Source organism: Rattus norvegicus, chromosome 9 (assembly GCF_021556685.1).
Source record: "Rattus norvegicus strain SHRSP/BbbUtx chromosome 9, alternate assembly SHRSP_T2T, whole genome shotgun sequence".
NCBI lineage: Eukaryota > Metazoa > Chordata > Mammalia > Rodentia > Muridae > Rattus > Rattus norvegicus.
The window spans coordinates 23578935-23603644 of NC_141542.1; the positions used below are offsets into that span (position 1 = coordinate 23578935).

Sequence of the window (24710 nt, forward strand, 5' to 3'; positions counted from 1 at the left end):
TCTTAAGAACCTTCTTTATTGATCATTAGTGTCAACATCTGAAGTCCCACAGCTATCAGGGAGGGATGGATCTGTGAATTCTCATGGGGCCTGGGCATCAAATCACTTCCCAGTCAGACTGAGATTCACAGGCATTTATACAGTCACTGTGCACTGTGTTTCCAACTCTGAATTTCAACTTCATCATGCATACATTACCCACTGTGTATGCTTGCTGTCAAATATATAGTTACCTCTAAATTATACTCTGTCGATGACAGTTTTGACCAAATTAATAGGATAAACATTAATTTTTCTGTAACACCTCCCAGGACATATAAACATGGTATAAGGGAGTTTAAAGCCATCGGGAATCCTGCACCCAAATCCCGGGGCAGAAAATGCTGAACACCCAGGAATGCAGATAATCCTGAGACCACAGGAAAGAAAGCCACTTCTGACCAGCTCTGCCCACATCTCTGGCCCAATATTAATCTGCATGATGCCTCTGGAAACAGGAATAGAAGAGCAGTCAGTGGCAGGAACCTGCTTGGTCCAGCCTGGACCCAGAACCTACCTGGGCCCTGAGCATATTTGAAGAAAACCATAGGCATACAATTCTCTGTTTCCTGACTGTGGCTTATTTTGATTCAAAGCTCAAAATACCATTTTGTTGTTGTTGATTTTTAGTTGGATATTTTTCATTTCGAATTCAAATGTTATTCCTTCCTTGTTTCCCAGAAATAAGTCTGAATACCATCGCCCTCCACCTCTGCTATAAAAGTATTCCCTTCACCAGCCATCCACTTTCCCACCTAGGCAGGACCAAGGGCTGTTCATTCCATTTGTGCCCAAGAAGACCATCCTCTGATACACATGCAGATGAGGCCATGGCACAGTCCCTGTATAGTGATTGGGTAGTGGTTTAGTCTCTGGGATCTCTGCTTGGCAGGCATGGTTGTCCTTATGGGGTTGCAAGTCCCTTCAGCTCTTTCAATCTTTCTGTAATTCCTGCAACTGAGGTCCGGTTCTCAGTTCAATGGTTTGCTGCTAGCATTTGCCACTGTATTTGACATGATCTGGCTGTGCCTCTCAGGAGACATCTATATCCAGTTCCTATCAGCCTGCACTTCTTAGCTTCATCCACCTTATCTAGTTTGAAGGCTGTATATGTATAGGCCACATGTGGGGTAGACTCTGAATGGACATTCCTCTAGGCTCTGTTTTAAACTTTGCATCCCTATCCCTTCAATAGGGATTCTTCTTCTCCTTTAAAGGAAGGAGTGAAGAATCAGCATTTTGGTCATACTTCCTGAATTTCATTTGGTCTGTGAATCTTGGAGAATTTGAGCATTTGGGCTAATATCCACTTATCAATGAGTGCATACCATGTGTGTATTTCTGTCATTGGGTTAACTCACTCAGGATGATATGTTTTAGTTCGTTCTCTTTGTCTATGAATTTCATGAAGTCATTGTTTTTGATATATCTGTAGTAGTCCATTGTGTAGATGTACCACACTTTCTGTTTCCATTCCTCTGTTGAAGGGCATCTGGGATCTTTTCATTTTCTGACTATTATAAATAAGGCTGCTATGAACATGGTGGAGCATGTGCCCTGTTGTATGTTGGAGCATCTTTTGGGTATATGTGCAAGAGAAGTATAGCTGGGTCCTCAGCTAGTGCAATGTCTAATTTTCTGAGGAACCTCCAGACTGATATCCAGAATGGTTGTACCAGTCTGCAATCTCACCAACAATGGAGGAGTGTACCTCTTTTTCACATCTGCAAAAGCATCTTCTGTTACCTGAGTGTTTTATCTTAGCTGTTCAGAGTGGTGTGAGGTGGAATCTCAGGGTTGTTTTGATTTGCATTTCCCACATAACTAAAGATGTTGAACATATCTTTTGGTGCTTCTCAGCCACTCCATATTCCTCAGCTATGAATTCTTTGTTTAGCTCTGAACTGCAATTTTTAATAGGGTTCTTAGTCTCCCTGCAGTCCAACTTCATGAGTTCTTTGATATTTTGGATATTAGCCCTCTATCAGTTGTAGGATTAGTAAAGGTCTTTTCCCAGTCTGTTGGTTGCTGTTTTGTCCTAACCACAGTGTCCTTTGTCTTACAGAAGCTTTGTAGCTTTATGAGGTCCCATTTGTCTATTCTTGATCTTAGAGCATAAGCCATTCGTGTTTTGTTCAGGAAATTTTTCCCAGTGTCCATGTGTTCAAGATTCTTCCCCGCTTTTGCTTCTATTAGTTTGAGTGATCTGGTTTGATGTAGAGGTCCTTGATCCACCTGGACTTAAGCTTTACACAGGGCAATAAGATGGGGATGATTTGTACTACTCCATATGCTGACCTCCATTTGAACCAGCACCCTTTGCTAAAAATGCTATCCTTTTTCCACTGGATGCTTTTGTCTCCTTTGTCAAAAATCAAGGGACCATAGGTGTGCTGGTTCATTTCTGGGTCTGCAGTTCTATTCCACTGGTCTATCTTCCTGTCTCTATACCAATACCATACAGTTTTATCACTAATGCTCTGTAAACTGCTTGAGTTCAGGGATGGTGATTCCCAGGGAAGTCCTTTTATTGTTGAGGATAGTTTTAGCTATCCTGCGTTACTTGTTATTCCAAATGAATTTGCAAATTGTTCTGTCTAACCCTATGAAGAATTGGAATTGATTTTGATGGAGATTGCATTGCAACTGTAGGTCACTTTGGGAAAATGGCCATTTTTACTGTCTTCATACTGCCAACCCATGAGAATGGGAGATCTTTCCATTTTCTGAGATCTTCTTCAATTTCTTTCTTCATATCATGAAGTTCTTGTCACACAGATCTTTCACTTGTTAGATAAAAGTCACACTGAGGTATTTTTATATGATTTGGGACTGTTATGAAAGGTGTCATTTCCCTAATTTCTTTCTCAGCTTGTTTATCTTTTGTGTAGAGGAAGGCTACTGATTTGTTTGAATTAATTTTATACGCAACCACTTTGCTGAAGTTGTTTATCAGGCTTAGGAGTTCTCTGTTGTAACTTTTGGGGTGTCCCATGTATACTACCCTATCCTCTGCAACAGTGATATTTTGGCTTCTTCCTTTCCAATCTGTATCCTTTTGACCTCCCTTTGTTGTCTGAGTTCTGGCTAATGCTGGGGACAACACACAATGGAGACATCTCAGTAGCCCGCAGTAGCTTTTTGTAAAAACTGGTTGTTTCCGTTTCTCCAAACCTTAGCCCTAGACAACGGCTGTATAGATTTCATTTGTGTGTGACTGCCTATCAGTTGGCCTTGGTGTGCACAATTATTGTATTATATTGACTTTCCTACTTCTTTCTCCTTCTGCTCTGGTGAATTCTGTGAAACTAGATGTTCCTTGATGTTATGATTCTTAGACAATTGGAAATTGATGCATAGGGGCACAGCACAGCACAGCCCTAGTGGCCCAGGTGGATACTGTGTATTCTCATCTTGGAAAAAATGTTATAACTGCAGAATTGTTGTTCTAGATTAGGGTTTGACTTGCAAAGACAGCTTGAAGAAAATAAGAGAAAATGAATTAGAGCCAACATTGGGACCCCAAGAAAGGAAAAAGTTATTGATGTTAGGAAGTAAGTTTTACATAATATTATAGACTGGTTAAGGAAGTATAGAATATATAAAATAATATACAAGTAAACTAAGTCTAACTACTGGAACCCTTATGAGAGTCATTGTGTGCAAGGAGCAGAACGCTAGTGGAATTAGTGTGCTAAGGGTTACCTTGATTCTTTCTGGCCACTGCCTGGCAGTTTTGCCTATGTCATTTATCATTAGAGTGTCACAGGAAAATTCAATTAGCTGATCTCGGAGCTTTGGACTCTGAAGTATAAAAGTAAAGAATTAAAGTTTAAATAATGATAAGTTTACAATTATTATTTGGTCTCTGAAGTATAAAAGTAAAGAGTTAAAGTTTAAATAATGATAAGTTTACAATTATTATTATTATATTGGCCACAGGCCTGGGTATAGGGCAAGCCTGAAACTTTGGGGAACAGTTGTAATTCTTAGTTCTTGGTGAGATGTAGTCATTCTTTGCATTTGATTTGGCAATGATTACACAATGTCTTTTTTCTACCTGTTTTTGGATTATTAATAAAGGACTGGGGCAAGAGAAAGGCTACAGAACATGTGAAGAGTAAATGAGAGAGAACATGAGCGAGTGAATGAGAGAGTAAATGACAGAGCAAATGTTAGAACAAATGTGAGAGCGAATGAGAGAGCATGAGAAGAGCATGTGAAGAGTGAGTGGAGAGAGAATGTGAAGAGTGAATGAGGGAGCTAATGAGAGAGCGAGTCTGAGAACAAATGTGAGACCCAGGGAGAGAGCATGAGGAGATTATGTGAGAATGAGTGAGGAGAGAATGTGAGGTGTGTATGAAGATTGTGTGTGTGAGTGACAGGAGAGTGCATGTGGTGTGTGTGAGATATGTATGAGGTGTGTATGAAGAGTGTGTGTGTGCGTGACAGGAGAGTGCATGTGGTGTGTGTGAGATATGTATGAGGTGTTTATGAAGACTGTGTGTGTGAGTGACAGGAGAGTGCATGTGGTGTGTGTGAGATATGTGTGAGCTGTGTATGAAGAGTGTGTGTGTGCGTGAAAGATAATGAACAGAAAGGTGCATGATTGTGGGAGTTTGAGAAAAGAAAACTGCAATAAAAAAGGCAGAGTGAACAAAAGAATGCAGAATGTGTGCAGCCTCAAGCTGAGAGAGAGAGAAAGAGAGAGAGAGACAGAGAGAGAGACAGAGAGACAGAGAGAGAGAGAGAGAGAGAGAGAGAGAGAGAGAGAGAGAGAGAGAGAGAATAACTTTAAGCCTTGAAGTTGCCTGTCAGTTTGTACCCAAAGAGTCGTCTGTGGATATGTATTATGTGCATTCCAGATATTCCTGCTTCCAGGTGAGAACTCTGATACTGTGAGAGGGCCAGGAAAGTCTGACAGAATGGCTGCAACCCTGAGGGCAGAGGACAAAATATTTGGCCTAGACCTCCTAATTTATTTTTTCACCTGAAGCCTTATTATTAAATTTTCTTACTGGAATAGGACTACGATCCTGGTGAGGGTCTTCTCTCTTGGATACTTAATCATTTCTTCGTTGTCACAGACTGTTTGAGCTTACTCCAGTCACTGGGAGTTATTCACACCTTCAAATTTGCTGAAATTTTCAGATTTCTACCATTTGTGGCAAACTGAGTGACAAAAGCAATGAATGTTGAGCACTTCACAGGGGTCCAGTGCATATGGAGCTACGGGTGTATGGATATGGTAAGTCCCTATGAGTTATTCTAAGAAAGTAGGACTGTGCTCTTAGGACCCCTGCGTGACCTCACTTAACTTTGCCAGCTTTGTGGGCTTCTACACTGCTTGTCTGAGAAGAACTGAAAACTAATGAAGTAGATGTGTAGCCTCCCATTACCTTTGTCATTGTTAGGATATTAGTAGGAGAGGTTTGATTGAAATATACTCTCAAAAATATTAACAAAACCACTACCTCTTGTGTACCATCTGGATGAAGTACCAAGTTCACAGACAGTTGTTCACAAACTTCTCAAAGCCAGGAAAATGGAGCATGAAGAAAGCCAAGTCCAAGGCATCCAAAACCAGCATCCTCAACAATGCCCCAGGAAAGGCTTTGGTAAAAGACGGGAGGTACTCAAACAGTTGGCCCTCATACACTCAGAAAGACTGTGCCAGGAGAATTGGGGAAGGATTGTGGGAGAGAGTAATTAAGTATCAGGAGTCAGTGAGCAGAACGTAAAGTGAAAAAGAAAAAATATATAAATAGCAATAAAATAAAGGTCTTTAACAAAATGGGACACAATGTATTGCTGAACTAAATCTACTGTGTTTACACTTGCACATGCTTTATATCTAGAGAGACTAGATGTGATAAAGTAGGATGCCCTTGTCGTTTACATATATGATGTACACTGCAAAGATAAATGAAGTGGATAACATGCAGATCACAGATCCATTGTTCCCTCGCATCTATGTGACTCTGCTTCCCTTTTCAAAACTGTGGAAGCCTCTGCTCATCCAGGTCTCAGGGCTCAACCAAAATGCAGTCCCCTATGATCTCTGGCCAAGTGCTCTTGTGTTCCCAACAGAACTCTGCCTCAGGCTGCAGAGGCACTGAAGGGCCAGCCTTCACTTTCAAGGTGCAACCACTCTTTCAGTCTTTCCAGACTCTCTGTTACTCAACTGAAGGTTTCAGCAGAGGCCTCTCATCTCAATAACAAAAGCTTACCTAATCCAAAACATTGGGAAGCCATCCTATACTCCTGATTGCCTGCTTACCTGAGACCAAACAACATAGCTCTCTTCTTTATGCCTGTTTCCCTGATTTGAAAGTAAATATTGTGTTCATCTGTGGCATTGGTGGTAAGAATAAAATCCTTAACATGAATAAGAGGACCATGCAGAGCATGGCTTTACATTCTATATACAAATTGAATGGCTAGAGGGAATTACCAAACAAACAATAAGAATCCTAACAACAATTACAGAAATTATGAAATGAAATAAAACAAAAACAAAAGCAAAAACAAAAATACCTTGTGGGTGCTGGTATTAAAGGCATGTATTAACTCTGACCAGCTTTTAGGTATTTCCAATAAAAAGCAAACAAACAAACAAACAAACAGCCTTGTTACAGTTGCAGCACGTGCAGGAGAGAAAGCTGGGAGATATCCTGTGCTGCTGCCCACATTCTGTGATTCTGTAGCAACAACTTCCTTAGGAATAGGAACCTGTATGCAGTGGAATCCCTTGCTGGCCCTGTCATCTCAAAAATGGGGGCTTCTCTAATCCAAAACCTTAGAATCCAGTTTACTTCAGGCCAGGAATGAAGTCAGCCATCATTAGGGAAAGAGCAAGGGAAAAATTACATAGGAAAAAATATGTGCCTTAATCAGAAAAGATCCTTAACTTCTAAGGCCTCCACAATCTCCACCCCTCTCTTCTGAGCTGTGCATAGAGATGTTGTATAACTCCAGATGGTAGGAAAAGGCAGAGTTCTTCCCAGAAAAGTCATACATGATTTTCACCCTGATATCTGTGAGGTGAGGTGGCATCGTATCACAGAGTCAGCTCACCCGGGATAAGAACACAGAAGCCACACATGACAATGCCAATGGACTCCCTCCTGAACTTATGGACCCATTAAAATTGAGGTTTAGCCTAATCTTAGGCCATTCCACTCCCTGCCCATCCACCTGATTTTTATGTTTGCTATGAGTAAAAGATCAGAGTGGAGCCCCAAATATCCTCATGATAGGACTTGGAAATTCAGGAAGAATGATAATGGAGAAGGGATGGCTATGTGGTTACAATGTGGTAACTGGGTTCTGACCAGGAACCTCGTCCTTAGCCAATGGAGACTTTAAGGCCGGGCCTCCTGCTTGTTCCAGTGCAGGCTAAGACTTCAGGGTCAGGCCAGCTCCTGAGCCCCACACAGGGCTGCCTGCATACCCTTGTGACTGCATTAGAGCCAGAGTGCTCTCCGCCCCATCCTCTTCTCTCCTCTTTGTCACAGCCATGGTCCCCAAGAGCACTTGTCAAACACCTTTATACATCTATGTCAATCTCAAAGTCAGATTACCAGAGAATCAATCCCCATAGCTGACCATAAATGAGTATTCTTTGTGTGTGTGTATATAATGTTGTAGAACACAGAATAGGGATTCTTGGTGAAAGCTTCGTGGACATGTGTCTTTGCACTGGGATCTTTCCACATGACTTAGATATCCTTGCCATGAGGTCATTACCAGTCACCTTGCCATTTCAGTTTCATTTTTCTTTTGGATGCTATCGCTGTTTGATGTAAGATCCAAGGCTGAACTTCCATACTGGGCTATGATTTCAGACTTGATTTACAGCCATGTGGCCCTCGGGTTGTTTCCTTTTGATCCTAGAGGTTGATTAATATTTCCAGCAAGGCTTCCAGTACTTGATAGGTACATGCTGTCAGAGCAGAGTTATACAGAATTCATATGTTGGCATTCCTCTGATGGTGCTTTCCTTTGCCAAGTCGTCAAACAGGGCAGCGCTTGGAAAAAAAAAACACTGCAGGGAAAGAAATCATATATGTGGGTCTACCCCTGGCTCCTTGAGAAATGAAAGAGGAATATGGTCTTGGCTTACTGGAAGTCTTATCCCAAGTCTAGGGAAGGGGACTCCCAGAGAGCGCTAAGCCTTCTCCTCATCCATCATAGTCTGTATAGCCTGTGGCTTTCATGTGGTCAGTGTGATGACCTTAAAATGTTCTCGGTATTTCTACCATGTTCTGTCTCTATACCTAGACATGACCTCAGGTGTACAGTCACATTGGAAATATAAAAAGCCTTGCATCTGAATTGTGAAATTCAATGTGTGTTATATTTAAAATACCACAATAATTGAGTGGCCATTGCTACAGTAAATATTATTAGGGGGTTTCTACCCCACCGTAGATCATTTGGTTCCCAAATAAAAGACACAAAACTTTTAGATTTAGAATAAGGCTTAAAGTACTAGAGCTGGGCAGACATCAACCCTCTGTGCTATTTTTTCTGCTTCCCTGTCCATAACCCCGAGGTATTGCTTGCCATGCTCTGCCTGGGCCACGCCTGTTCTGACAGGCTGCCCCTCATGGTAATACACTCACGATCCACCTACCCTATGGGGTGGTGTCTCCTTCCTTCTCCTCCATGTCTTTTCCCTCTCCTTGTGGACCCTGCCTGAGCCCCCAGACCCAGGGAAACTTTGCTCTGTCCCCTCTCTTCTTCCAAGCCCATGTTGTAGGGATTTTATTAACCAATCAGGGATAACTTAGGAGGCAAAAAAGAAAGAAAGAAAGAAAGAAAGAAAGAAAGAAAGAAAGAAAGAAAGAAAGAAAGAAAGAAAGAAAATCTGGTATACATGAGGATCTCCTTGTCTTGGAGCAACCAGACCTTAGGGTACAGAATTTACCATTTGAATATACAGCAGCAGCAGACACATTATAAGCCGATCTACTTTGTAGTTGGACTCAAAGCTTGGCTCTCACACCCATTGGATGTTCAACCCTGGAGAAGTTATTTTACCTTTGTGTGACGCAATTCCCTTATCTGCACAGTGAGGATGATAACGAGTGTTAATTCACAGAGTTGTCTTGGGGACTGACGTGTTAATATATCTAGTATTTAAACATTAAACACCATCTACTTTGCATAATTAATAAAAGTCTGTGGAAAGAGCAAAGTCATAAAGCCAGAAGAACATTTGATTTGGAAATAGGGCCATACAACTACCTCTAATAACAAATTGAGAATCAGGGAATGGTGGAAGACTAAGGCCAGAGATTTGGGAAATCAAGGCCAGCCTGGGCTGTGTAATAAGATCCTATCTCAAAATATCAAGAAAAGTCAGGTTCATAGTAATAATAAATCAAGAAATAGCCATTGTAAAGAATTTACAAAAAGCAAAGCAGTGGAGCAGAGTGGACGCTGTGTGTCAAGTCCCTCTGCTGTCCATCTCTGGGACCAAGTATGCATCAGATCAGTGAAAGGAATGGGGTGCTGAGAGCCTGGAGCAAAGGGATGCTGGCTGCATGGCCACATTTGAACAGCGCTAAAGCAGGACTAAGTGGTAAGAAAAAAAGCCATATGCAAAACATGTAAATTTTAATGTCCTCCAGAAAGGCAAAACCACAATAATTTTACTGTTTGTCAAGCTGCTTGTGTCACCAAACTTCTAATATTGGTAAGGATGTGAAAAACTCTTGTGATGCAAACCAGTTGCCAATAAGAAGAGCAACCACTGTCCTGACCAAGGTGACCTGGATGCTGTCAAATAGGCCGAGGCAGCCTGGACAGCCATCAGAGTATGTTTAACACACAGATATCTGTCATTTCAAAAGGGGTAAAATGAAGCCTGACTTTTCCCCCCACTTTTTGCAAAACCAAGAACACTCCAGCATTGAGGCTTACAAATAAAAATATGCCAAGAAACTTCATAGAATATGCATTTCTCTTGTGTGTGCTCCTGAGTGTGTGTGTTTTGTTTGTGTTTTGTGTGTGTTTTGTTTGTGTGTATGTGTGAGTGTGTGTGTATGTGTGAGTGTGTGTGAGTGTGTGTTTTGTGTGCATGTGTGTATTTCTGTGTGTATGTGTGTGAATGTGTGTGTGTGTTTTGTGTGCATGTGTGTGTCTGTGTGTATGTGTGTGATTGTGTGTGAGTGTGTGTGTTTTGTGTGCATGTTTGTGTGTGTGTGTGTGTGTGTATATGTGTTTGTGTCTGTGTGCACAAATGCTTCAATTATCTGCTATGGTGAATACTATCCCCAACTCAATTATGAAGGTTAGTATTAAGCTGTGAGTAGTATGTGGAGAGTGGTCACAAAGAATAATTAGGAGTCCTCTTCTGTTAAGTTGTCTGAGACTTCCAAATGCTGCATGATGTGAGTGGGCCTCACATCTCAGCACACTAATTCTATTAAGTACAATTCCCGTGTGTTTTTCTTAAACAATTTTCTATGAAAACCTTTAATAATTTTTTCTCCCATTCATTTTTTGTGGAGGGGACAAGGGTCTTTGTTTTTTTTTTTTTCCTTTTTTCTCTTTTTTTTTCTTGCTTATTTTAGGTCCACAGGATTTTCTGTAGCCTTTGAGGAAGTCCTAGACTTAGGACACTGGATCTGTATAGTTTAGGGAATTAACCAGTTCACTGAGCACATTTTTTCTTTGTTTGGTTTCTGTTTTTCTTTTGAGATCTCACTGTGGGAGCAGAGGAAGTCCTGAGGAACTGCAGCCCTAAGAGGATGTGTGTTGTAAAAATGATATGACCATGCCATGGACCCAAAGCCATTTATCCATGGGGAAAAGGCAAAGGCCCCCATAACCCTTGAGGCTCAGAGACATGACAAAGCCTTCCCAGGATGACATTGATAGCGTGTGCAGAAAAAGTCTACTCTACCTTTCTCTGTGGCCCCATCTGGATATTTACAGCCTGAAGACTGCCCCCTGCAGAGACTGCTCCTACTGAGATTAGCTAAATCTGCCCCTTGTCAGTTACATATGCATAGTCCTCCCCTCCTTGTTTATCTGCATGTAATGCCCACCTCCTTGCTGCCCCTTGCAACAGCCCTGCTTCCTGGCCAACTCTATATAATAAACATGCTGAGCTTCTGGGATGCTGCAGCCCATGGACCCAGACGTCCCCATGTATGTGTGTCCAATGTCATTCTTCATTTCCTCCTCACCCCTGGTCAGGCCCAAGTCCCTGGATCCAAGCAAAGGACTTGGCAATCTCAGTCTGCTCCACTTTGAAGGAAGTGCTTTCTACACTGAAATCTAAAGCACACAGTGGGTTCAGCTCCCTCTCAAGTGTCTTTGGTGAGGGTTGGGGTGGGTGTGAGACCAGTTGCATTCTGACTATTGCAGTAGAGTAAGGATTCACAGTTTGCTTTTGGTGAAGGTGAGCTCCCCAAGAGGCTATCATTGCCAACGTTTTTCCAAGTCACTTCTAGGACGTCAACTGACTCCTAGGTGAGTCTTTGGTTACACTGCTTCAGTTTTCTGTGGCTACACTGTCCAAATGGCACCCACTGGTCACACATGGCTATTTGAGATGAACTGAACTTAGAACTAAAATCTGCCTCTTTAGTCACAGCAGGCAAACCAGGAGGCAAACAGCCAGCCAGAATCCATAGCCAGAAACACAGCAGATATAGAATATTTCTATCATCTAGAAATTTCTCCTGGACAGAAGTGGTCTAGGTTCTTGGTGTCTGGTTTTTCCTTCAGGGAGAATTACTTGCTGTACTAATATCCAACGGTTTATTTTTAAAGCAACTTTAACAAAATACGACTTACTCATCCCCAAATTAATCCAGTTTAAGTCTACAGTGCAATGGTTCCCCATAAATCTACCCGAGTTCCCCATAAATCTACCGGAGTTCGTCGCTAGACCATGGAACAAAAGAACGAGAGTGTATGCAGTTATGTAAAATGGTATGCAACAGTATTGTCCACTGCATAATTATACTGCGCTACTTTTGAATTCTTCAAAATTCAGGCCTTTTATTGATAGTTGTACAAAAATACATTATCCTAGAGTTGAGAAAATATACAGTATTTCATCTGGGCTTTTTTTTTCATTGAGACTTTAATATTTTTGCATCTTTTGCTAGTATCATTAGATTCTTTATAAGAGTTTTATTTTTTGGAGTTTTTTTTTTCTTTTTGTTTTTTGTTTTTTTTTTTTTTTTTTTTGTTTTTTGCCAATCTGGTCAGTATTTGATGCCATTTCAATGTTCTCAGGATTTTGATGAAAATAATACTACAATGATAAAGTGATACTCATTTTCTTGAGCCATTTACATATGTATATACACACATATATGGGAAGTTATATATACATATTTCTATGCTATACTGTGTAGAATACAATTCTATTATACGTCAACATATACATTTTGCTCAATATGATTTCTGTGAATGTTATCAGTCATGAGGAAATATTAAGAGCCTGAATAAACATGGACAATATTTGCAGAATGCACATAAAATTGAAGATGGTATATAAGAAAAATGTGAAGTATATCACTTACACTTTCATATCGAATGCATTTTAAAATTTTTAATAGATTAAAAAATTTAAATCATCTTTACCCAGTTCCTTGTTTTTTTTCGAAATGTGTCTCCTGGATGATTTGAATTATATATGCTGTTTAAGATCCTTTTAACAACAGTGACCTAATGCCTTAAATGTGTTTCTGATATTTCCATTCACTTGATCACTGTTCAATAATTGTACCATGTTGATAACTGTACTTTCTTTTTTATCACTTTAAGAATGTAACTTTCATGTGTGAGTATACACTTTTGATCCTAACACTTTGAAGGCATAAGCAGGTGGATCTGTTTTTTGAGGTCGACCTGGTCTATATAGGAAAACCCTATCTTAAAAAAAATCAATCAATAAATAAGCAAATAAATAAAAAGAATTTAAAACATTTCTAATTAATATGAACACAACCACATCTTTAATAACAATTGATTTTTATTGCTGATAATTCATATAATCAATTTACAAAATGTTACATAGTGTCATATGGGAACTCAATTTCATCGTAAAATAAACCTGCTTTTCTCTTTTCATTGCTTGCTCTTAGTTTCCATATTCATACACATATATAATTTATTCTGATTATTCTCTCCCCCACATCGTCCCATTCCCTCCCCTGTGACTTAAACATATACAGTCTTCTAAATTTAGGTTTCCGATGTCTGATTTCTCTTTTATTTATTATACATTCCTTTACTTTTCCATCTATAGTTTATGATATCTTAATAAGAAACCCATTCTGTCATTAGCACTCTCTGTGCTTGATAGGAGACATTCACATTCTTCAGTAGCTTGTCATCAGTGCAGGAAATGACATCAAGCTCTCTCTCTCTCTCTCTCTCTCTCTCTCTCTCTCTCTATCTCTGTCTCTCTGTCTCTGTCTCCCTCTCTGTCTCTCTGTCTCTCTGTCTCTTCTGTCTCTCTGTCTCTCTCTCCATCCCCTCCCCAATTGTTCTGTTTTCTAGTACAAGGACTCACACTTTAGTCTAGCCTTGAACTCAAGGCAATCCACCTACCTCAGCCTTGTGAGTGTTGGGATTGCAGGTATACACCATCTTCCCCAGTGAGTTTTGTGACTCTCGTACATCCCTTTACTATTTCTGAGTTATTTTTAATATTGCTGTGACCCTTTTCTAGCTTCTAGATGTAGATACATTAACTGATTAGAAGGTTTTATTTTTAAAGATTTATTTATTTATGTACATGAGCACTCTGTTTGCGAGTGTGCCTGCATCTCAGAAGAGAGCTTCAGACAGAAGAGGGCATTGGATCCCACTACAGATAGTTGTGGGTCACCATGTAGTTGCTGGGAATTGAACTTGGGAGCACTGGAGAAGCAGCGCTCTTAACCACCAAGCCATCTCTCCAGCCTGATAAAAAAGATTTTAAATTTCATTCTTTTCGTGTTTGTTTGCATCTTTCTTCTTGAGAACACTGTGATGGAATGTCCAAATGGTGATTAGTGGCGGTTGGTAGAAGGAGCCATATGTGTGATGCTGCCATATGTGTGAGGGGCTGGCAACAGGGGGCAGAGCCAAGACCATGGCCCCGTGTCCTGAGGCTCGCCTGCTGGACATGGGCTCTGAAGCACCATCAGGATGCCTTCAGGTGAGGAAAGGTGGTGGTGGCTTGCGCCCTGCTGAGCCAGCCTAGGAGAGTGGCAACCATAATCACAATGTCCAAGCCTCCAGCCTGGGGCAGCGCGAAGCTCCGGAGGCAATGGCCTCGGGTAGGTCACGGTGGTCCCGGGGCCCCCAGAAGCCGCCCTGGGCCACCGCAGAGCCCTGAGGGGGGACTGACGGGCCTGGGCGGAGCCCGGAGCTCCACACCACACGCCTCGCCATGTCCCGCCTCCCGGTGTTGCCTGCACCGCGGAGTGGGCACACGTGTCCTTCCCACCCCGCAGCTCGACCGCGCCCGAGCCGGGCCTCAGGGCACGCGGAGCTCCTGAGTGAGCGCGGGGCCTGAGGGGGCGGGGCGCGCGTTATATTTGGCGCCGGCAGCAGCGCGTGTGCCTGGACGAGTTTTCCTTCCGCGGGTGCCAGCAGCCAGGGCGCCGCCGCCCAAGCTGACTCCTCTTTCTCCCTCTCCGACCCCGGCAGGGTCCAGAGGTGATTCTGCCTGCACGATGTCCTCCTTGCTGGAGGCGAGCTCTTCGCAGGAGCCACATCGTGAACAAAAAGAGAAAAGAAAAAAAGAAAAGAAAAAGCAGAAGAAGCGGCCAGGGAAGGGGGCGGTAAGGTCGTTGGGGGTCACCTCGGCCACGGGAGGGCGCGCTATGACAGCGGCGGGGTTTCCAACAGAGACTGAAGCCTTGCAGTGTCCAGGAAGAAGCCCAGGCAAGCCCTGCCAGGGGACCTCGAGGCGTGGTGCTCTTGCGGACCCCTAGCCCGACCTCCGGTCTGGTCCCCAGGGACAGCAAGCAGCAAGCAGGGCCGGCTGCACCACCAGAGCAGCAGACACAAGGTAGGTAGGAGACCCGCGTCCCTCCTTAGGCTTGTTCTGCGCCCCCCCCCCCGTCCCCCCATAGGTAGGAGACCCGCGTCCCTCCTTAGGCTCGTTCTGCCCTCCCCGTCCCCCCCCCCCTGTCCCCCTGTCCTGGGAAAGCAGTGTCAGAAGGAGGCAATGCAAAGTGAGCCCATTGGGTAGGGGAAGGGAGGGTTCAGGGATTTATGGAGAGCTGAAGCAGGAATTGGAAAGCCCATGGCATTGGGAAAGAATGGAGAGGTAATCTGGAGTGTGCATGAGAGCTGTGCTCTGACATCCCCAGAGCATCTTGGGGCTGTCACCTCTCTCCAGATTGACTTAGAATTAAATGACCTGTACCTGCCAGGGCAGGACAGGCTTTTCAGAGGCAGCTTATCCTGGTGGCACACTCCCTGTAATGTTTTGTAGAACTAGAGTTTCATAAAGGTTACTCATTGTCAGAGCCCGAATGTGCAGAACTAGAGTTTCATAAAGGTTGCTCATTGTCAGAGTCCGGATGTGCAGGGTGGGACATGCCAGAGGAAGAGCCAAAGACAGGACTTGCCAAACCAGCTATCAGCCCCAAGGACATTGACCATCCGTAGCCACCCCCTCCCCTTCCTTCACCCCCCCCCCCCCCCCGAGTGAGATGATCCACCTTAACTGCCTGCGGAGCTGCTAGATAACACATACTCCTTGCTGATGTCATTTTGTGCCGAAAGTAACCGTGCACCTTTTGAATTGACCAATCATGTGTAACCTCTCGAATGCCCCTATATAAACCCCCGAGTTTGGAAGCTCGGGGTCGATTCCTCTGTCTCCTGTGTGAGATACGTGTCGACCCGGGATCCCGCTAAGACCCGGGATCTCGTTAACAAAAGCTACCTCTTGCTGTTACATCAAGAATGGCTACTCTTGATTTCTGGGGGCACCCCACCCCGCGATCAGAGCGAGAGACGCGGCTCCCCGTTTAGGGGTACGCTCTTTCAGTTTCAATTGTATGTTAAAGGATGGGGATTGTGGGAAAATATTTTCTTAAAACCTCAGGCAATGAATGTATTATTTAATAGATTTCTTCTGATCTACTTTGTAATTGGTTGCCCCTTGTAAGAGATTGTATTTAGAGGATGTAAAATACCCTCCTTCAATGACTCGGAAAAAGGGAACATAAACAGAAATTTCCTCTTTTTTAGCCTCCAAAGCTCTGAGAGATTACAGTTCTGCATAATTTAATTCTTTCCTGCCTGCTATGAGCAGACCTTCAGATCAGCAAGTTCCTTTGGAATGGTTTTGCTTGTTTTTGTTTATTTTTCATGGTGCTGATTAGAAAGCCACGAATTGTTTTGTGAATTTTAAATTTCAAGAGATGACACCCAGAGTTTATGGTGTTTTCCTTCAAACACTGCAGTGTAGTTGCAGCATAAAAAAAATACTTCTTGTGACAAGAAGTGGAAAAAGAAAGTTGATGAGCTAAGAAAAGTAGAGCCTTGAGCCAGATCAACCATTTGGCTTCCTCAAATATGGAGCAAGCATGGAATGTGGCTTTTTCAGAATCGAGGGGGTTTTTAGGATTGGGCAGTGAATGCTGTCTGGGGCGAACCTGTCCCTTTTGTGGCTGACAACCCTTAGGAGAAGGTCAGAATGTGCCAACAGCACAGAGTGGGCACTGGTGGTGTTTGAACTCAGAAGTGCTCAGGAACTGTGAAAGTTTCTCTGTTATCATCCTGGAGCCATCTAGTGAAATAGACCACTGTGATGCTGTGTAAGAGGCCATTGTGAGGGCTGGAGAGATGGCTCAGTGGGTAAGAGCACCAAGTGTTCTTCCAGAGGTCCTGAGTTCAAATGCCAGCAACCACATGGTGGCTCACAACCATCTGTAAGGAGTACTGATGCCCTCTTCTGGTGTGTCTGAAGACAGCTGCATTGTCTCACATATAAATAAATAAATCTTACAAAAGATTCTCATCTACTGCAGTTTCTGTGTGGACGGGGCTTAAAGATTAAGTACATTGCCTGTCTTTAAAGATCAAGTGTATCACCCAACTTTCAAACCAAGAAATATAGTGTCTTTTTTGCTGCTTCTGTACCTTTAGTGATGTATCTTTTCTCCTATTACGTCGTTTGTTTCCATGATAGTTGTTTTCAAGTGTATATGATTATCAATCCTATTTGCAGAGCTATTCAATATTTCTGTTTTCATTGGTTAAATATTTGTGGTGAATTTACATTGTTATATCAGTAAAATGCTATGTGAAAATTTTAGAGAATATACCGGTTTGGGTAATTGTAATAACCTTTCCCCTCAAGTGGCGGCCTGTTTACACATTAAAAAGACTGGAATGTATTACCATCCATAGCAGGATTGATAGGGAAGCACAATGGACAGCGACAGTGTTGTTCCCTTTGACAGTTGTGGGAGCAAAGAATGAAGTGTGAGTTGCCTCTTTGTGACTTACAAAATCGAGACTGAGTATCATTACTGTAGAAGCCCATGGAAAAAATGATGAAGTTTTCAGAAATCACCAGTTAAAGAAATGGTGATATTGCTTGTATTGAATTCTGACTTTCAAAGTTATGTTTCATTTCTCTTTATTCCATAATGAAGCTTTTTATTAATTTTTTATTCACCATTACACCCTTAGATGCACAGGGCTAGGATTGTAGTAGGTGCTCAATAAATCTCTGACCATCGGGGCAGAGGAATGATAAGAAAGGATGTATTTTCTGTAAGTTCTGTTACTTTCGGGAACAGGTGGTTTTCGGCTTACCAGTCATAGCTTGGTATCTTGTCCCACATACGACAACTTGACAGAATCCCCTTTCTGGCCATTATGTTCAACTTATTTTTCTCTTAATCATTCTTGAAAATCATGGAAGTAGTGTGGAAACTTGATTGTACCTGCAGTATAGCAAAAGAGGCCAGTCTAGATAGGTAAGTAGTTAAGTTCTCCATGAGGTGATGTCTTAAAACATCTAGATCTTAGGAATTTAGTGTTGTGTTTTCTAAAGATACATCATACAGTACATAGATAACATTGTAATAGAATAAAGTAGTCTTTTGATTTAGCCCCAAATTCCATAAAGCAATGACTACTGCACAGTTCTCTTGGCCATATGAATAGCGGAAATTATATTTCACTTTTTTAAAGAAATAATGAAAGTACTTAATCTTAAGCAAAGCCCATGGGAAAAGTTTGCTGTGGTGTTTCTCTTTGGTTTCTTGTGCTCTTTCTAGAGGACGACTTTAAGAAGTCAGGGCGGTCAGGTGGTCAGCGTGTTCAGGCAGTCATGAGTAGATGGTTAAGCAATGTGCTAGGGCCCCATAGGCCAGTGAGCCCAGCCGAAGAGCAGAGGCTAGCCAGTGAGCCTGACTGAAGAGCAGAGGCTAGTCAGTGAGCCTGACTGAAGAGCAGAGGCTAGACAGTGAGCCTGACTGAAGAGCAGAGGCTAGCCAGTGAGCAAGGCTGAAGAGCAGAGGCTAGCCAGTGAACCTGACTGAAGAGCAGAAGCTAGCCAGTGAGCCTGACTGAAGAGCACAGGCTAGCCAGTGAGCCAGGCTGAAGGCTGAAGAGCAGTGATTTTAACCTTTATTTCTAAGTTCTTCAGTTTTCCTAAAAGTTTCTACAAAGTTTTGCCTCCATAAAGTTTGGCTTAAAAGGTTCTCCTTGCTCTCTTCTTCTGATCTCCTTTCCTCTTGCTCTATGTCACAATAATTTCCTTACTCTCAATGCCTTACTCTCAACGCTATGCCTTTATTTCTAAGTTCTTTTTGAGTTCTGTCCTGTTCTGTTCTGTTCAGTTCTGTCTAAAAGCTTTCTCTCTCTTTGTCCTCAGCATTTGTATATCTTTCTGAACACAGCATCACATGGTGAAAAGTTCACCACAAGTTTGCACAGGAATTCAAATCATAAGTTGGATAATCAGTTTACGACAGAGAATGTTTACATGCACATCCATCAAGAGTAATCATCAGGATAAACCATCATCATCTGTCACTAGCTCTGCACATTCATGGAGAGTTAAAAGCTGTAATTTTTATGAGAAAAGAATAAGTGAAATTACCTATAGGCAAATCCAGTCAGTTATTTATGTTCAGTCCTTGCATCTATAGTAAATCATTAGTTCTCTTTTTATGAACTTTGGTTAATTGGTTTACACCCTCTTAGGATGGGCTCTAATTTGTAGATGCCTGCTTGGTATTGCAGAAGCAATTCACTCATGACACTTTAAGAATAGAAGAGATTTCAATGCAATTTTGATTACCAGATAAAACATAATAGCAGTCCTATTATAAAAGCTTAAAATTACTAATCTAATTTTAGGAATTCTTATAGAACCATCATTAGGAATTAAGAAATCATCTATTTGTCTACAGATCATCACTCCAAGACAATACATCTTCGTTGCTCTGTGGTGATCTGCTCAAAAGAGTGGGGTAAAGAGCATGACAAATACAGAGGCAGATGCTTGCAGCCAACAATTCAGCTGAGATCAGGGTCCCCAATGGAGAAGTAAGTGAAAGAATTGAGGGAGCTGAAGGGCTTTACAGCCCCATAAGAACAACACTAAGGAACAACCAGAGCTCCCAGGGCTGAAATCACCATCCAAAGAGTACACATGGACAGACCCATGAGTACAACTGCATATGTAGAATAGGATGGCCTTCTTGGGTACAAATGGGAGGAGAAGCCCTTAGTCTTGTCAAGGCTTGATGGCCCAGTGTAGGGGAAACCAGAACAGGGAGGCAGGTAGGCCTGGGTGTTTGGGTGGGTGGTAAAACCCTAATAGTAGAAGGGGGAGGCATGTTATAAGGGGTATTGTGGATGGGATACCAGGAAAAGGGATAACATTTGAAATGTAACAAAAGCCCTCTCTGGGGGATGGACAGTGGCTAAGGTGCTCTGAGCCCCTACTTCGCTGCTGCCTCCCTTTGATCACGACTCTGGTGCCAGATGTCAGCCTGGGACTCTCCATGGGCTGCTGCTGGCACTGGTCTTGGCATTCAGGGCCAAGAGCATGATGAGCAAGGAGCACATGGTTTGTCCCGATTCAGAGCAGGGCTAGTGGCCACCAGAGAACAAGCACAGCTTCCTGTACGATCATGAGGTCTTCCTGGGCAAGGAGGACTCCAAGACCTATGATATCTATGTCTGGACGAGAGCAGGAGAGGCTGGGGAAAATTGTTGATCCAATTGACAGTGATGGAGGCGGCCTTGTTACTTCTGAAGACCTGAAAGTTTGGGTCAAACAGGTACAGAAAAGATACATCTACCATAATGTGGCTAATCTCTGGAAGAATTATGATAGGGACAAAGAGGAAAAGATCTCCTGGTAAGAATACAAGAAGCCACCTATGGCTACTACCTCGGAAACCTTGCTGAATTCCAAGATAGCTCTGATCACAACTTTAAAAAGATGCCTCCAGGGGAATCACTATCCCTGAACTCAAGCAGTATTACAGAGCAATAGTGATAAAAACTGCATGGTATTGATACAGAGACAGACAGATAGACCAATGGAATAGAATTGAAGACCCAGAAATGAACCCACACACCTATGGTCACTTGATTTTTGACAAAGGAGCCAAAACCATCCAATGGAAAAAAGATAGCATTTTCAGCAAATGGTGCTGGTTCAACTGGAGGTCAACATGTAGAAGAATGCAGATTGATCCATGCTTATCACCCTGTACAAAGCTTAAGTCCAAGTGGATCAAGGACCTCCACATCAAACCTGATACACTCAAACTAATAGAAGAAAAACTAGGGAAGCATCTGGAACACATGGGCACTGGAAAAAATTTCCTGAACAAAACACCAATGGCTTATGCTCTAAGATCAAGAATCGACAAATGGGATCTCATAAAACTGCAAAGCTTCTGTAAGGCAAAGGACACTGTGGTTAGGACAAAACGGCCACCAACAGATTGGGAAAAGATCTTTACCAATCCTACAACAGATAGAGGCATTATATCCAAAATATACAAAGAACTCAAGAAGTTAGACCGCAGGGAGACAAATAACCCTAATAAAAAATGGGGTTCAGAGCTAAAGAAAGAATTCACAGCTGAGGAATGCCGAATGGCTGAGAAACACCTAAAGAAATGTTCAACATCTTTAGTCATAAGGGAAATGCAAATCAAAACAACCCTGAGATTTCACCTCACACCAGTGAGAATGGCTAAGATCAAAAACTCAGGTGACAGCAGATGCTGGCCAGGATGCAGAGAAAGAGGAACACTCCTCCATTGTTGGTGGGATTGCAGACTGGTACAACCATTCTGGAAATCAGTCTGGAGGTTCCTCAGAAAATTGGACATTGAACTGCCTGGGGATCCAGCTATACCTCTCTTCGCCATATACCCAAAAGATGCCCCAACATATAAAAAAGACACGTGCTCCACTATGTTCATCGCAGCCTTATGTATAATAGCCAGAAGCTGGAAAGAACCCAGATGCCCTTCAACAGAGGAATGGATACAGAAAATGTGGTACATCTACACAATGGAATATTACTCAGCTATCAAAAACAACGGCTTTATGAAATTCGTAGGCAAATGGTTGGAACTGGAAAATATCATCCTGAGTGAGCTAACCCTATCACAGAAAGACATACATGGTATGCACTCACTGATAAGTGGCTATTAGCCCAAATGCTTGAATTACCCTAGATCCCTAGAACAAATGAAACTCAAGACGGATGATCAAAATGTGAATGCTTCACTCCTTCTCTAAAAGGGGAACAAGAATACCCTTGGCAGGGAAGAGAGAGGCAAAGATTAAAACAGAGACTGAAGGAACTCCCATTCAGAGCCTGCCCCACATGTGGCCCATACATATACAGCCACCCAATTATACATGGATGAAACAAAGAAGTGCAGACCGACAGGAGCCGGATGTAGATCGCTCCTGAGAGACACAGCCAGAATACAGCAAATACAGAGGCGAATGCCAGCAGCAAACCACTGAACTGAGAATAGTATGCCCGTTGAAGGAATCAGAGAAAGAACTGGAAGAGCTTGAAGGGGCTCAAGACCCCATATGTACAACAATGCCAAGCAACCAGAGCTTTCAGGGACTAAGCCACTACCTAAAGACTATACATGGACTGACCCTGGACTCTGACCTCATAGGTAGCAATGAATATCCTAGTAAGAGCACCAGTGGAAGGGGAAGCCCTGGGTCCTGCTAAGACTGAACCCCCAGTGAACTAGACTGTTGGGGGGAGGGCGGCAATGGGGGGAGGGTTGGGAGGGGAACACCCATAAGGAAGGGGAGGGGGGAGGGGGATGTTTGCCCGGAAACCAAAGAATTATTATTAAGTATTAAATAAATTAAAAAAAAACTGAAAACAACAAAAAAATGTAAGTTAAAATTATCCAATAAAAAGATTCAGGGCCAAAAAAAAAAAAAAAAAAAAAAAAAAAAAAAAAAAAGGTGCCTCCACGAGAAGAGAGGAGGTTTAAGGCCTTGACGGTGACCTGACAGCTACTCAAGACTGGTTCATTGCTTTTCTACACTAAGAGGATTTAAAGCATATGAAGGAGATTGTAGTTCTGGAAACCCTGGAGGATATTGACAAGAACGGGGATGGTTTTGTGGACCAGGATGAGTACATTTTGGACATCTTTTTCCCATGAGGACAATTCCCCTGTGACAGAATGGGTTTTGTCTGGGGAGCAGTTCAATGATTTCCTAGATCTGAACAAGGATGGGAAACTGGATTAGGATGAGATTCACCACTGGATCCTCCCTCAGGACTATGACCATGCACAGGCTGAGGCCTGGCATCTGGTATATGAGTCAGACAAAAGCAAGGATGAGATGCTAACCAAGGAGGAGATTCCAGACAACTGGACCATGTTTATGGGAAGCCAAGCCACCAATTATGCGGAAGATCTTACCAAAAATCATGATGAACTTTGAAAGACATTCATCTTCATGTGGCCAATGGTCACAGGCTTCCTGCGGATGTTCTGGGTTATTGCTATATTTGTAAAGTATATAGCAGTTGTGTCCCTAAACAATGAGAAACCTTTCTAAAGCTCAGAAAAATCATATATTGCACCACAAACAATAATAGTTGGAGATTTAAACACCCCACTTTCATCAATGGACAGATCAAGGGAACAGAAATAAAACAGAGACATAGAAAGACTAACAGAAGTTATGAAACAAATGGATTTAACTTATATTTATAGAACATTCCACCCTAAAACGAAAGGATATACCTTCTTCTCAGCATCCCATTGTACCTTCTCCAAAATTGATCATATAATCGGTCACAAAACAAGCCTCAACAGGTACAGGAAGATAGAAGTAATCCCATGCATCCTATCAAAAAACCACGGACTAAGGCTGCTGATCAATAACAACAAATAGAACAGAAAGCCCACATATACATGGAAGTTGAAGTCCATAAGAACTTGTTCATTGGAGACATAAGAAAGGAATTAAAGACTTCTTAGAACTTAATGAAAGTGAAGATACAACATACCCAAACTTATGGGACACAATAAAAGCAGTGCAAAGAGGAAAACTCACAGCTCTGAGTGCCTGCAAAAAGAAACAGGAGAGAGCATCTGTCATCAGCTTGACGGCACACCTAAAAGCTCTAGAAAAAAAATTAAATAAACCCTAGAGGAGTAGAAGGCAGGAAATAATCAAACTCAGGGCTGAAATCAAACAAGAAGAAACAAAACTGAGTATCAAAAGAATCAGCAAACCCAGGAACTGGTTCTTTGAGAAAATCAACAAGATAAATAAACACTTAGCCATACTAACCAGAGGTCACAGAGAGTGTATCCAAATTAATAAAATCAGAAATAAAAGGGAGACATACAACAAAATCTGAAGAAATTAAAAAGATCATCAGATCCTACTACAAAAACATATATTCAACAAAACTGGAAAATGTGAAGGAAATGGCAATTTTCTATACAGATACCAGGTACCACAGTTAAATCAGGAACAAATAAACCATCTAAACCACCCCATAACTCCTAAAGAAATAGAAACTGCTATTAAACATCTCCCAAAAAGAGCCCAGAACCAGATGGATTTAGTGCAGAATTCTATCAGAACTTTATAGAAGACTTCATACCAATACTGCCCAAACTATTCCGCAAAATACAAACAGACAGAGCATTACCAAATTCCTTCTATGAAGCCACAATTACTCTTATACCTGAACCACCCAAAGATACAACAAAGATAAAGAAAATCAGATCAGTTTGCTTTATGAATATTGATGCAAAAATGGTCAATAAAATTCTTGCAAACTGAATCCAAGAACACATCCAAATGATCATCCATCATGATCAAGTAGGCCTCATGGCAAGGATGCATGGATGGTTTAATATACAGAAATCCATCAACGAAATTCACCATATAAACAAACTCAAAGGAAAAAAAAAACACATGATCATTTCATTAGATGCTGAGAAATCATTTGACAAAATTCAACACCATTTCATTAATAAAGTCCTGGAAAGATCAGGAATTAAAGGCCCATATCTAAATATAGGAAAATGCAAAATACATCAAACCGGTAGCTAACATCAAACTAAACTGAGAAAATTGAAGGAATCCCACTAAACCAGAGACTAGACACGGCTGACCACTCTTTCCCTACTTTT

General features: G+C 42.1%; 2 protein-coding genes across 2 annotated transcripts in view; both read left to right on the plus strand.

Moving 5' to 3' along the window:
- Positions 1-24710, plus strand: part of LOC148003534 (disks large homolog 5-like) — a 446357-nt gene that overhangs the window by 141841 nt on the left and 279806 nt on the right. The window lies entirely within an intron of this gene.
- Positions 14736-24710, plus strand: part of Rcn1-ps7 (reticulocalbin 1, pseudogene 7) — a 102010-nt gene continuing 92035 nt past the window's right edge. Inside the window, exons 1-2 of the mRNA XM_087567922.1 lie at positions 14736-14843; positions 14893-15073. Coding sequence (XP_087424048.1) covers positions 14736-14843; positions 14893-15073 — 289 coding nt within the window. The remainder of the gene's footprint in view (positions 14844-14892; positions 15074-24710) is intronic.